A 13,822-nucleotide genomic window follows, 5' to 3' on the forward strand; every position below is an offset into this window, starting at 1 on the left:
ACAAAATTATTAACTAGATGGTGTATCAGTCATTTGTTTTATTGCCAAAATGAATTATCGACATGAACATCGGGCAGTGACCACACTTGCTGTCTATTTGTCCACACCAAAGAACTCTTCGAATATTCTGTGTGGTTCAGAGACCTGCTCCACTTCCACAACAGCAAATCCCTTCACAGGCCTCTCTTTAAGTCTCTCCACCTGCCTCACACCCAACTGCCCCGCCACAACGGTCTCGGGATGTGAGGTTGTTGTCAACTCCTGGGCAGGCTTTGTGCTGTATTCCACCGACCACGACTTGCTGGTGACCATCTTGGTGGTGGCTAGAGTACACAGAGCGAGTTAGATGCCAAACATCCTCACCGACACAGACTGACTAAATGGATACTCATTGATGGTGACAGGCTAAGCCTTGTGTGTAAATGTTTGAAAATGTACATATCATAATGAGGCCATCTTTACAAATGCAAAAAAAGTACTCGACCAAAACCACCTCGCAAAACCCAACAGTAATTAAATGCAAAGATACACTTGTAGGCACAGTACTCACCAGAGGGGACAGCAGAGCTACATGTGGACTCACAACAGGAGCAGACTGAAGAAGCTCCATACAGCTCCTTCCATCTGATAGGACCAGACCAAGATGTGTCAGAGCAACATGAGTCTTTTTTCTATTATTCATGGTTTTCTATCATCTTTTGCAGGGCCTATATGGATAAAGTATCAGACAGCTTCAGTATTAGCAGGGCTTACCCTCCTGCTGTGGAATCGTAAGTGCAGGCCTTCGCAGTTGAAGAGGGGACAGACCTCCCCACAGACATAGCACAGTACATGTAGAGCTGCTGTGGCTGAAGAGGCGGCTTGAGCTGATTCAAATGTGGCACAGAATCTACAGTTTGCATACTTATGTACATACTTCTTCCAATGCAATGTAGTGTCAGAGGACCTCAGTCAAATGAATTGCATAGACAAGGCAAAGAAAAATATTAAGCTCAGTAGTTATAATGCTTGATGGAGGCCATGTATTGCATAGGAAATCTAATGAGGTCACAGCACTCAAGTTCAACTACTGGTCAGTTGACTATGGTTACTGTTGCATTTTACGAACGGAGTGCATCCTTAACATACCTGCCCTGCTGTCATTCCCTGAAACAGAAAGGCATCCATGGTAAACCTCACAACATTCCTTTTATATGGGATGAATCTGGAGCCACTGTTGTTTTTGCTCTCAACCATGCACCTGAGCAGAAAATAGATTACTGTTAAATCCAAGAAGTTCCTTTTCAAAAAAACAAAAAAGGTCAATCTACAATTGCTACATTCATTTTTTGATTAATAAATTATATGTACCCATATATTCTTGAAGAATATAACTGTGGTACAACATCCAAACCCAAAACTATCATTTTGATGTCATAGATGGGCAGTACTTGCATCTATTGTTCGCTCTATGAATTTGAGAGTGGTTACCTTTCTCCAGCCCCATCCCTCAGATTTTTGCCAAAACATGGGCATGGGTTTTCTTTGTTATTGTTTCAGCTACTGATTGCCTCTTTAAAAGCAAAGTACTGTGCAAATGATACTGATAGAAGTGATCTGGCATACTGTATGTCTACATTACCCAAAATTGTCAATGACAGTGAACTGAGGCGTAGATGAGTGTGACTGCTTAATGGTCACATTACATGAGTGGACATAGAGACGTCCATCTTTAGACATGGAAGGCACTTCAACCTGAAAGTACATGGGCTTTCCCATAGAGTACCCATCGGATGGGGCAAGTCTCTCCCATTGAGCTGAGGGAGAGAGAAGGAGTAGTCAGATCTTTCGATTACCTGAGGGCTCATTTAAGTACATTTTATAACATGAGGACTACTCATTTACTGTAGATCAATGACTCATCTATACCCTACCATTACGTGCAGTGAGCATGGAACGGGTTCTGTTCTTCATTGGTTTAGAGACCTTGTGTACCACGTTCAGCATGTAGCCTATTTTGTAGGAGTAATGATATCTGGAAAGAAATAAGCAAATGTAAATAATTGGCATGGACTATAAATCAAATTTTAAAATGTTGTGCCAACCTGTTATCATTTATGTCCTTTTCATTGTATGGAATGATAACTCCTCCAGTGACATGAACTCAAGGTAAACATCAATCCAATCACAAAATAGTGTAAATACTGCAAGTCACCTATTGAAATGACAGACAACTCGCAAGGTGAATGGTGCAGCTCGTCTGATAGGCCCTTGGAGCTTCTGGGGTTCATATCGGAGAGTGTTGGAGTAGGCCACACGATTATTTACTAACTGTTTATTGAAAATAAGAAGACCTATGTCAATATCAGCAAGTTATTTCTGGGAAATGTAGGCCTATGAATGCTGACAAACCTTACCGAGCGCTTGCTCCCACAGAGACCGAGGTCGTATTCGAAGATGAGGGAAACTTTTGTAGATTTATTGGCTTGGCATGTTCCGAGTGTCAGTTGAGACAGTGAACTCCCGGTGCCCAAAATGTTTTTCTTTACCTGCACGAACATCTTGTTGATGTTACAAAGTGTTATCACTTCGCGGGCTTGACTTTTTGGACCAGAGGGCTTCTGTGTTGGGTACACCGGGACCAGTATTTTCCTAACTTTATCCGGTAATTGTTCGTGTCCAGTTCCACGGACTGGGGAGAAATGCTCCTTGTCTACCAGCGGCACCCTTGAGTGCTGGAACACAGGTAGTTCGAGGTAAGATGGTGAGTCTTCGGCGAATACCTTCACAGAAGACTGGCGTGCATTTGAGCCTCCCTCTGCTCTTAGAGAATGCAAAAGAAACAAAAACGGCAAGTTGAAAATATAAAACATATCTATATTCCTGTACCAAAATTGTACAATAACTCGAGCAAAATCAGGCCCTGCGTCAATTCATAGCCATAGGTATGCTGCGTTCAAATACTAGTCGGAACTAGGAAGTTTAGACATTTCCGACTTGCTAATTCGTTGATCACCGCACGTGTACAACCAGTTGGCAAGTCGAATTTTTCCGAGTTTCTTAGTTCCAACTAGAACGTGAACGCGCAATATTCCTTGTAGAATGAGCCAGAATCAAAAACAGCTGTTGGAGATCTAGTCGCACAACGCTCGTGCCACCGAGGACATTTGAACTGCAGGGAAAATATTAGATACATTGGATTAAAATATTATAATAGATGATTATGCCTGCCTATTAGTTGTGATAGACTAGACAAAAATACAAATAGACAATTATAGATTATATCCAAGTTATTATCCATACAGTGAATGCTTTGTATGTTGTTAGCTCTCATTTTCAACTTTCATGACCGATAAATGTGGGATATTGTTAATTATATGCCTAGATGTAAAGAAGTGTTAAGCACATTATTTTTACATTACTTGAGCAAAAACCACATGTGTGTTTGCTCATCTCTGGAAAATGGTCAGTTCAATGGAAAATATCTTTAATGTACAAGAAGCACACATATTTGTGTTAAACACCTGGGCCACATTCAACAGAATACAACGTTTTGGAAAGGACAGATAGAAATACGGTATGTATAACAAACATGCCTCTCCGACAATTAAGCCAAGGAATCATGCCAGCTCTATTCCTCACATTTATATCAGAAACGTTTCGACGACGCAAGCCAACTGAATGTGGTCATGGTTTCCTTGAATGAATTTAGCAGCAGTGGCATTATATTTAAAGATGGGTAAATCACAGTGAGAGAGTGAATGAGAGGAGAGTTAGAGCAGAGCCAGTCCAGTAGAAGGCAGAGGGGGCATGGCTCCATTACACAGGTGGGTGGAACAGCATTCATTGGTAAAGGTGAAGTTGAGGCCCATGGCTTACTTCTCACCAGTCAGGCCACACAGGGCGGAGAGGACACAGCTCTTCACATACAGCGTCACACTGAATTCTCCTGTAGATTAAAGGTGTTTATGGCTGAGTTCGCGTTACATTAATGGTGTTATTTGTACAAATCTAATTTATTTATATAGCCCTTCGTACATCAGCTGATATCTCAAAGTGCTGTATAGAAACCAAGCCTAAAACCCCAAACAGCAAGCAATGCAGGTGTTGAAGCACGTTGGCTAGGAAAAACTCCCTAGAAAGGCCAAAACCTAGGAAGAAACCTAGAGAGGAACCAGGCTATGAGGAGTGGCCAGTCCTCTTCTGGCTGTGCCGGGTGGAGATTATAACAGAACATGGCCAAGATGTTCAAATGTTCATAAATTACCAGCATGGTCAAATAATAGGTCTGGGACAGGTAGCACGTCCAGGTGAACAGGTCAGGATTCCATAGCCGCAGGCAGAACAGTTGAAACTGGAGCAGCAGCACGGCCAGGTGGACTGGGGACAGCAAGGAGTCAACATGCCAGGTAGTCCTGAGGCATGGTCCTATGGCTCAGGTCCTCAGAGAGAGAGAAAGAAAGAGAGAATTAGAGAGAGCATACTTAAATTCACACAGGACACTGGATAAGACAGGAGAAGTACTCCAGATATAACAAACTGACCCTAGCCCCCCGACACATAAACTACTGCAGCATAAATACTGGAGGCTGAGACAGGAGGGGTCAGGAGACACTGTGGCCCCATCCGATGATACCCCCAGACAGGGCCAAACAGGAAGGATATAACCCCACCCACTTTGCCAAAGCACAGCCCCCACACAACTAGAGGGATAGCTTCAACCACCAACTTACCATCCTGAGACAAGGTCGAGTATAGCCCACAAAGATCTCCGCCACGGCACAACCCAAGGGGGGGTGCCAACCCAGACAGGAAGATCACATCAGTGACTCAACCCACTCAAGTGACGCACCCCCCCCTAGGGACGGTATGGGGCGGCAGGGTAGCCTAGTGGTTAGAGCGTTGGACTAGTAACCGTAAGGTTGTGAGTTCAAACCCCCGAGCTGACAAGGTACGAATCTGTCGTTCTGCCCCTGAACAGGCAGTTAACCCACTTTTCCCAGGCCGTCATTGAAAATAAGAATGTGTTCTTAACTGACTTGCCTGGTTAAATAAAGGTAAAATAAAAAAAATAAAAAATAAATGAAATAGCACCAATAAGCCAGTGACTCAGCCCCTGTAATAGGGTTAGAGGCAGAGAATCCCAGTGGAAAGAGGGGAACCGGCCAGGCAGAGACAGCAAGGGTGGTTCGTTGCTCCAGAGCCTTTCCGTTCACCTTCACACTCCTGGGCCAGACTACACTCAATCATATGACCCACTGAAGATATGAGTAAAGACTTAAAGGTTGAGACCGAGTTTGCGTCTCTCACATAGGTAGGCAGACCATTCCATAAAAATTGAGCTCTATAGGAGAAAGCCCTGCCTCCAGCTGTTTGCTTAGAAATTCTAGGGACAATTAGGAGGCCTGCGTCTTGTGACCGTAGCGTACGTGTAGGTATGTACGGCAGAACCAAATCAGAGAGATAGGTAGGAGCAAGCCCATGTAATGCTTTGTAGGTTAGCAGTAAAACCTTGAACTCAGACCTTGCCTGGACAGGAAGCCAGTGTAGGGAGGCTAGCACTGGAGTAATATGATCTATTTTTGTTGGTTCTAGTCAGGATTCTAGCAGCCGTATTTAGCACTAACTTAAGTTTATTTAGTGCTTTATCCGGGTAGCTGGAAAGTAGAGCATTGCAGTAGTCTAACCTAGAAGTAACAAAAGCATGGATTAATTTTTCTGCATCATTTTTGGACAGAAAGTTTCTGATTTTTGCAATGTTACGTAGATGGAAAAAAGCTGTCCTTGAAACAGTCTTGATATGTTCGTCAAAAGAGAGATCAGGGTCCAGAGTAACGCTGAGGTCCTTCACAGTTTTATTTGAGACGACTGTACAACCATTAAGAGTAATTGTCAGATTCAACAGAAGATCTCTTTGTTTCTTTGGACCTAGAATAAGCATCTCTGTTTTGTCCGAATTTAAAAGTAGAAAGTTTGCAGCCATCCACTTCCTTATGTCTGAAACACAGGCTTCTAGCGAGGGCAATTTTGGGGCTTCACCATGTTTCATTGAAATGTACAGCTGTGTGTCATCCACATAGCAGTGAAAGTTAACATTGTGTTTTCGAATGACATCCCTAAGAGGTAAAATATATAGTGAAAACAATAGTGGTCCTAAAACGGAACCTTGAGGAACACCGAAATTTACAGTTGATTTGTCAGAGGACAAACCATTCACAGAGACAAACTGATATCTTTCTGACAGATAAGATCTAAACCAGGCCAGAATTTGTCCGTGTAGACCAATTTGGGTTTCCAATCTCTCCAAAAGAAGCAGCACTAAGGTCTAGGAGCACGAGAACAGATGCAGAGCCTCGGTCTGATGCCATTAAAAGGTCATTTACCACCTTCACAAGTCCAGTCTCAGTGCTATGATGTGGTCTAAAACCAGACTGAAGCATTTTGTATACATTGTTTGTCTTCAGGAAGGGAGTGAGTTGATGCGCAACAGCCTTTTCTAAAATTTTTGAGAGGAATGGAAGACTCAATATAGGCCGATAGTTTTTTATATTTTCTGGGTCAAGGTTTGGCTTTTTCAAGAGAGGCTTTATTACTGCCACTTTTAGTGAGTTTGGTACACATCCGGGGGATAGAGAGACGATTATTATGTTCAACATAGGAGGGCCAAGCACAGGAAGCAGCTCTTTCAGTAGTTTAGTTGGAATAGGGTCCAGTATGCAGCTTGAAGGTTTAGAGGTCATGATTATTTTCATCATTGTGTCAAGAGATATAGTACTAAAACACTTGAGTGTCTCTCTTGATCCTAGGTCCTGGCAGAGTTGTGCAGACTCAGGACAACTGAGCTTTACACACTCAGGTGGACATACTCAAGCAGAAACATGCGGGCACACAAACACAATGTATGTAACTAAAGGAGCTCTCACCGCGCTCCCCCACATCTTTGCTGGACAGACATAGCTGACCTGGAGGACACTTCTGAGGGAACTTGATACAGTCCAGTGGGGAGATGGCAGGGAAGACACAGGTGAAGCAAAACAGAGGAACTGAAAGAGAAAGATATTGATTACACTAAGAACAAAGTAAAATGAAAGTTTGGCGCAGGGACTGAAGGATAATAGAGATTTTTGATTGATAATCTTCACTGACAATATTACCTAAGGAAGGAGCTACAGTCTTATGATGGAAATGGGTGGGAGTGGCTTAAACAATGCTGTTAATGTAATAATGCACAAGTCAATATACAAAGCTAAACACCAATTAGCTTTTCCCATAAACACACATGCATGCACACACAAACACAGTATATGATACATTGCAATATAAGCATTCCATTTCTAACTCCTTTCTCTTCCACTTACCCACAGATGGTACCAGACACAGTAAAAGCAGATGGCATAGAAGCTGCAACATCACTTGTTTTTTTTGTCTCTCTCCAAACGAAGACAATATCCTGTATTCCATTTGATTTGACTGCTTTACCAGCTCCTCAAGACCTTTCTGTCTTATCGTTATCTAGTTCATCTAAACAACAATAACTTGTTGCAACCTTCTCTTATCCAGTCAAATGTGTTGATGTGGTCCTTTTGGGGGATGCGTCTGTACAAACCTATGGTATTATGCCAGTACTTTTAGTCTTCTCTCTCTTCATGCATCGTCTGCTCAGTTCTGAAGATAGTATCTAGGAAAACGAGAGGCTTCCTTAATTATCTCCCCACCCCAACACATCTGATTCAATGAGGACATTATCCGCCCAGTGATAAGACTGAAGTCACTCCTCCGCCATGGCTGATTGTAAAAGTGTACATTGGAATTTGCACAAATACTAAAGTAGAAACAAACTATCTGAGTATTCAGTTAAATAGTGTGTATTGCAAGGAAGATACAGAAATGTATTGCTGAAATCTATAGTACTGCTTTGACATGTATAGAGGACCTTTATTCAAGTATTCTGTAACCACTCACTAAAGAAGAGGCTTATTGAATCATCCCATAGTTTAGAGGCAGGACTGTCAAGTAACTTGCCGTCTTATGACTCGGACTGAAGAGGAGGGTGCGATGGAGATTGGACTTTAACCGTATACATATATTCACAGGTGACGTTGAGCATGAACAGTACAGCAAACTGTTTGTGATTCTAATGCAGTCTATGCTGAACATATTCAATTCGCAATATAGATGCCAAGCTGTACAAAATGGCAGTATGACAAGGAGATCAAGTACATGCCAATGAAACCCATGCACATTTATGCTCTCAGGGACTCCCACACAATAAGCAATGGGGCTGACTTTGCAGAGAAATATTGTTTGTTTATTTCAAGTACACAATCATGGTGTAATGCAGAAATGTGGTTAATCGAGCGCTGGTATGCCACACATGACTAGGTTAAAAAACACCTTCCTAATATCTTGTTTACATGGTCCCCTTTTCAGCACATTGGTCCATCTTTCACTTCATATCCAGGAGAAAACACACATGCCGTTTGTATACAACTATAGATTCGGGCTCTTCTTTTTCCTTGATTCCTCTCATCTACTTCTCAAAATGCATTGGAGCAGAAGAAACATTGAGGAAAGATGAATTGAGTCATGCACTACATAATGAGTTTAGTACAACCCCTGTTGGAGGAAAGTGGGCATTGCTCGTCTGTCGACCAGCTGCCGCCGCAGCCTGACCACAGCAGAGTCCACCTGCTCTGCAGCCCTCTTGCCGTGCAGGTTGGCCACCAGCTGCAGACACGTGCCCTGCAGCCTGGAGAGCTCCTCTTCAGAGGACAGCAGGCAGTGTCTCAACACAGAACGACCCTGAGAAAAAACACAAGACTCAGAGGGCTGAATTCAAACATGAGAGCAAGCACTTAACTCGACAATTGCATAAATCATGCATTGATGTCAATGGAAGACTTGCACAGAAATGTGAATCTACTACAGTAAAGTCTACTACAGTCATTCATGTTCATTTTTAGAGGAAGGTCGTTAGTTACCTGTATGAGATGAGCAGCCTCAGGTAACTGGGTCCCAGGGTGTCTGTGGTAAACCTTTACTATAGGCCTGTTCAGTTTCTCTCTGGAAAGTATATCCCCACTGTACTCAGGGCCCTGGAAAACACATGACAACATAGGAAGATAGGGGTGGAGTAGTGAAGTCACCCACTATCAACATTATTACAACCAACCAACCATTACACCAATGTTAGTGGCTCTTTCGTTACCAAATCAGCACAGATACAGACACTATCTCCAATGCACATGCTTATCCATGACAAAGCTTACAGACAGTTCCACTCACATACTGACCAGTGCTCTGTCATGGCTGTGACGAATGAGGTTCAGCTGCCTCTGTTTGCGGAAAATGGCCTGCCTGGCGGCTGCAGACATAATTGTAAGATTTTGCTGTGTGAGAGAATGAGAGTTTTACTATTTTTACTTTTAAATGTTAAATACTATCGTATGTCCCATGCTGTACCTTCAGAGTGACTGTCTCAGCTATTTTCTTCACCAGACCTTCATTGACAGTACGGTGGGCAGCTTTTTGCCTGGCGATGGCATTGCCAATCATCTGCCTGATGTTTTCTCGTAGCAGCCGTGATTGGTTCACAGCCAGAGTGGAAGACTCCAGAACCTGCTTACATTCTGAGAAGGGAAAGATGTGGGTAATTCTTTATTTTTCAGACCTGTTTCAGCTGATATTTGCCTAGTATCCACTAAGAGTGTATAGTAGAAATGGGCAATTTGTGGGGCTAACTAGCAAATGATAAGCCTACAGCTGCTGGTTTAAATAAATCCCAAATAAATAAATGAGTGGCTATTATGTAACTATTATGTAATTACACTGTCACCATGTCGTGTCTAAGACAAAAACTAGGTGAATCACTGACAATAAAACAAAGTGTAACCACAATAGGCACTATATGGGACAAGGTGACGTCAATGCAGTGCCATAAACTGTGTTACATTAGTACAGTATGTTATTGACATAGCACCTGGAGTGAAGGGGCCGATTGGCTCTGGTAGTTTTATGAGGCCTTGGGAGGGAGTTCCCCGTCCCCCTGCGGAGAGAGAGCCAGAGCCAGTGTGTGGTAGAAGCTCTAGAACACGCGCTCTCTCACTGGCACAGTCCAACAGCTGCCTACTGCACTGACCCAGGGTCTATACACGGCAAGGAGAGAGAGAGAGAAATAAGGGCTTTTTTTTTACGGGTATATCAATAGCAAATCAGGGGATATCTCAACAACTTTCTTGAATAGGCATAATCATAACCCTAGGCACCTGTATCCATTGAAAACCATAAAAAGAGAGAATGAGACCAATCACATTTGTTTTATAAAGCCCTGTGTACATTAGCATTTGTCATAGTGTTTTTACAGTAACCCAGCCTCTAGCAGTTAGATGTCATCACCTGTAGTTGGGCGAGTGTGCTCCTCAGAGTGCTCTCCATCTCCTGTTTCAGCTCAGTGAGTTCTCTCTTTTCACACTCCAGCAAATGGTCTGCTCCGTCTCTGCCCTGGAAACAGAACAATCATCTGAAGTGTTTTTTTCTCATAGCCATACAGTAGCTCCAGATGGGTTAGGGCAGTGTGCAGTGTGGTTGAGATTGCAACGTCTGTGGACCTATTTGGGCGGTAACCAAATTGGAGTGGGTCTAGGGTGTCAGGTAGGGTGAAGGTGATATGGTCCTTGACTAGTCTCTCAAAACACTTCATGATGACGGAAGTGAGTGCTACGGTAGTCGTTTAGCTCAGTTACCTTAGCTTTCTTGGGAACAGGAACAATGGTGGCTCTCTTGAAGCATGTGGGAACAACAGACTGGGATAGGGATTGATTGAATATGTCCGTAAACACACCAGCCAGCTGGTCTGCGCATGCTCTGAGTGCGCGGCTGGGGATGCCGTCTGGGCCTGCAGCCTTGCGAGGATTGACACGTTTAAATGTTTTCCTCACGTCAGCTGCAGTGAAGGAGGGTCCGCATGTTTTGGTTGCGGGCCGTGACAGTGGCACTGTATTGTCCTCAAAGCGGGCAAAAAAGTTATTTAGTCTGCCTGGGAGCAACACATCCTGGTCCGTGACAGGGCTGGTTTTCTTTTTGTAATCCGTGATTGACTGTAGACCCTGCCACATACCTCTTGTGTCTGAGCCATTGAATTGAGATTCTACTTTGTCTCTATACTGACGCTTAGCTTGTTTGATTGCCTTGTGGAGGGAATAGCTACACTGTTTGTATTCGGTCATGTTTCCGGTCACCTTTCCCTGATTAAAAGCAGTGGTTCGCGCTTTCAGTTTCACACGAATGCTGCCATCAATCCACGGTTTCTGGTTTGGGAATGTTTTAATCGTTGCTATGGGAACGACATCTTCAACGCACGTTCTAATGAACTCGTTCACCAAATCAGCGTATTCGTCAATGTTGTTGTTTGATGCAATACGAAACATATCCCAGTCCACGTGATGGAAGCAGTCTTGGAGTGTGGAATCAGATTGTTCGGACCAGCGTTGAACAGACCTCAGCGCGGGAGCTTCTTGTTTTAGTTACCCCCCTATCCACATCGATGGAACAGTAGTGGAGAGGGTAGTAAGTTTTAAGTTCCTCGGCGTACACATCACAGACAAACTGAATTGGTCCACCCACACAGACAGCATCGTGAAGAAGGCGCAGCAGCGCCTCTTCAACCTCAGGAGGCTGAAGAAATTTGGCTTGTCACCAAAAGTACTCACAAACTTCTACAGATGCACAATCGAGAGCATCCTGTCGGGCTGTATCACCGCCTGGTACGGCAACTGCTCCGCCCACAACCGTAAGGCTCTCCAGAGGGTAGTGAGGTCTGCACAACGCATCACCGGGGGCAAACTACCTGCCCTCCAGGACACCTACACCACCCGATGTCACAGGAAGGCCATAAAGATCATCAAGGACAACAACCACCCGAGCCACTGCCTGTTCACCCCGCTATCATCCAGAAGGCGGGGTCAGTACAGGTGCATCAAAGCTGGGACCGAGAGACTGAAAAACAGCTTCTATCTCAAGGCCATCAGACTGTTAAACAGCCACCACTAACATTGAGTGGCTGCTGCCAACACACTGACTCAACTCCAGCCACTTTAATAATGGGAAATGATGGGAAATGATGTAAAATATATCACTAGCCACTTTAAACAATGCTACCTAATATAATGTTTACATACCCTACATTATTCAACTCATATGTATACGTATATACTGTACTCTATATCATCTACTGCATCTTTATGTAATACATGTATCACTAGCCACTTTAACTATGCCACTTTGTTTACATACTCATCTCATATGTATATACTGTACTCAATACCATCTACTGTATCTTGCCTATGCCGCTCTGTACCATCACTCATTCATATATCTTTATGTACATATTCTTTATCCCCTTACACTTGTGTCTATAAGGTAGTAGTTTTAGAATTGTTAGCTTGATTACTTGTTGGTTATTAATGCATTGTCGGAACTAAAAGCACAATCATTTCGCTATACTCGCATTAACATCTGCTAACCATGTGTATGTGACAAATACAATTTGATTTGATTTGATTTAGATTGGAATACATATTGGCCTAATGTAGTCCAGCAAAGCAATACTGGGCAGAATAACTTGGGGTCAGGTGGAAATATGAAATTAACACAAATAAATTAAGTTGTGACTCATGCACTGCACACACTGAACTCACAGTCTCAGTAGAAGCTGGTCTTATGGTCCTTCCCTCCACACTCTTCTTGTTGATCAGCATTTCACACCTCAGGCTCCTCAGCATCCTCTCCAGGAGGCCTCTCTCCCGCTCCAGTTTAACGCATTCATGTGCCACCCGGCCAGCTTGTCTACGTATCTCGCCCTCCATTTCCCTCACACTGCGCATGTACTCCCTTGCTACCCCGACACTTGCCTCTGCACACTGCTCTCGTAAGCAGGGAGGGGGAAACGGGACCACAAATGTGGTGGTGGTGGTAGCATATGGGAACTAAACATGACATAAGATAATGACATTGAAGTCTACATATACAACAATATATAACTTAATTTCATTAACTGTGATTGCATTATTTCGCAAAACAGCAATTACCACCAACATACATTTTAGGCTAAAGCTTATATAGCCCACATGATTCAAAATAGTGCACATTCATTCACCATTAATTTAATTCATCATAACTTTAAAATATTATGCTCTCACCATTGTGCCTGTGTTTTGGGGTCTGAGTTTATTCTTGCACAAAGCATCATGAGTATCTCCACTTCCAACCTCTGCAATTGTGTTTGTGCGCCTCCGGATAAACGCGGTGGCGCTACAGCTCCGCGCACGGCTGATAGACCCCGGCCGTCCTGCATGGGTTTGCCGCACCAAGTGTTCCGCTAACCGTATAGAGTGTATCGTATCATCTCGCCAAGACTGCGGTCCTATCGTCACAGAGGCTAGGGGAACTGACTGAACAGGCATATTCTATTTACTCAAGCCTCTTTTAAAAAGATATATATTTAACTACCAAGTCTCTTTTGATTAGGCGACTAATTACGAAAGGGAACTCAACCTGCCGAGGGTCAAATAAACTAGAGTTGAAATATCATCTCCAAAGCAACAGTTTCCAAGTAACCAGAAACCACGGTCCTGCTTGTGATTGGACAATAGGCCAGTCAGTTGTGGGGGACGGTCATGTCTAAATGGAATTCAGCTTTTGTCAAAATTCCGTCAAAAGTTTTTGTTTTTTAAAACTAACCCTAACCCTTTTCCAGACCTTATCCTACTTCTCAACTGCCACGTTAATTATAACCTACTGCGTAAATTTTCCTAAGCCGGCTACAAAAAGTACATTCTGACAAACG

General features: G+C 43.4%; 2 protein-coding genes across 3 annotated transcripts; both read right to left on the bottom strand.

Moving 5' to 3' along the window:
• Positions 1-23: 23 nt before the first annotated feature.
• On the bottom strand, positions 24-3,007 carry zp3d.2 (zona pellucida glycoprotein 3d tandem duplicate 2). 2 transcript variants are annotated; one of them, XM_035750846.2, is made up of 8 exons: positions 2,397-3,007; positions 2,195-2,310; positions 1,914-2,014; positions 1,622-1,796; positions 1,129-1,240; positions 754-848; positions 551-624; positions 24-323 (listed from the first exon to the last, which is right to left on the bottom strand). In XM_035750846.2, exons 1-8 carry the CDS (start codon positions 2,850-2,852, stop codon positions 94-96), a joined length of 1,359 nt encoding a protein of 452 aa, XP_035606739.1. In that variant the 5' UTR covers positions 2,853-3,007; the 3' UTR covers positions 24-93. The 2 variants fall into 2 exon arrangements, with proteins under 2 accessions (XP_035606739.1, XP_035606737.1); XM_035750844.2 differs by having other exon boundaries at positions 754-866; positions 2,397-3,004.
• A 5,254-nt stretch (positions 3,008-8,261) lies between these two features.
• Positions 8,262-13,543, bottom strand: ccdc105 (coiled-coil domain containing 105). The gene is made up of 8 exons (XM_035750849.2): positions 13,176-13,543; positions 12,675-12,962; positions 10,375-10,479; positions 9,959-10,124; positions 9,442-9,608; positions 9,273-9,368; positions 8,961-9,074; positions 8,262-8,781 (listed from the first exon to the last, which is right to left on the bottom strand). The coding sequence occupies exons 1-8, from the start codon at positions 13,437-13,439 to the stop codon at positions 8,584-8,586; spliced, it is 1,398 nt and encodes a 465-aa protein (XP_035606742.1). The 5' UTR covers positions 13,440-13,543; the 3' UTR covers positions 8,262-8,583.
• Positions 13,544-13,822: the final 279 nt, after the last annotated feature.

The sequence above is a fragment of the Oncorhynchus keta genome, chromosome 34 (assembly GCF_023373465.1).
Source record: "Oncorhynchus keta strain PuntledgeMale-10-30-2019 chromosome 34, Oket_V2, whole genome shotgun sequence".
NCBI lineage: Eukaryota > Metazoa > Chordata > Actinopteri > Salmoniformes > Salmonidae > Oncorhynchus > Oncorhynchus keta.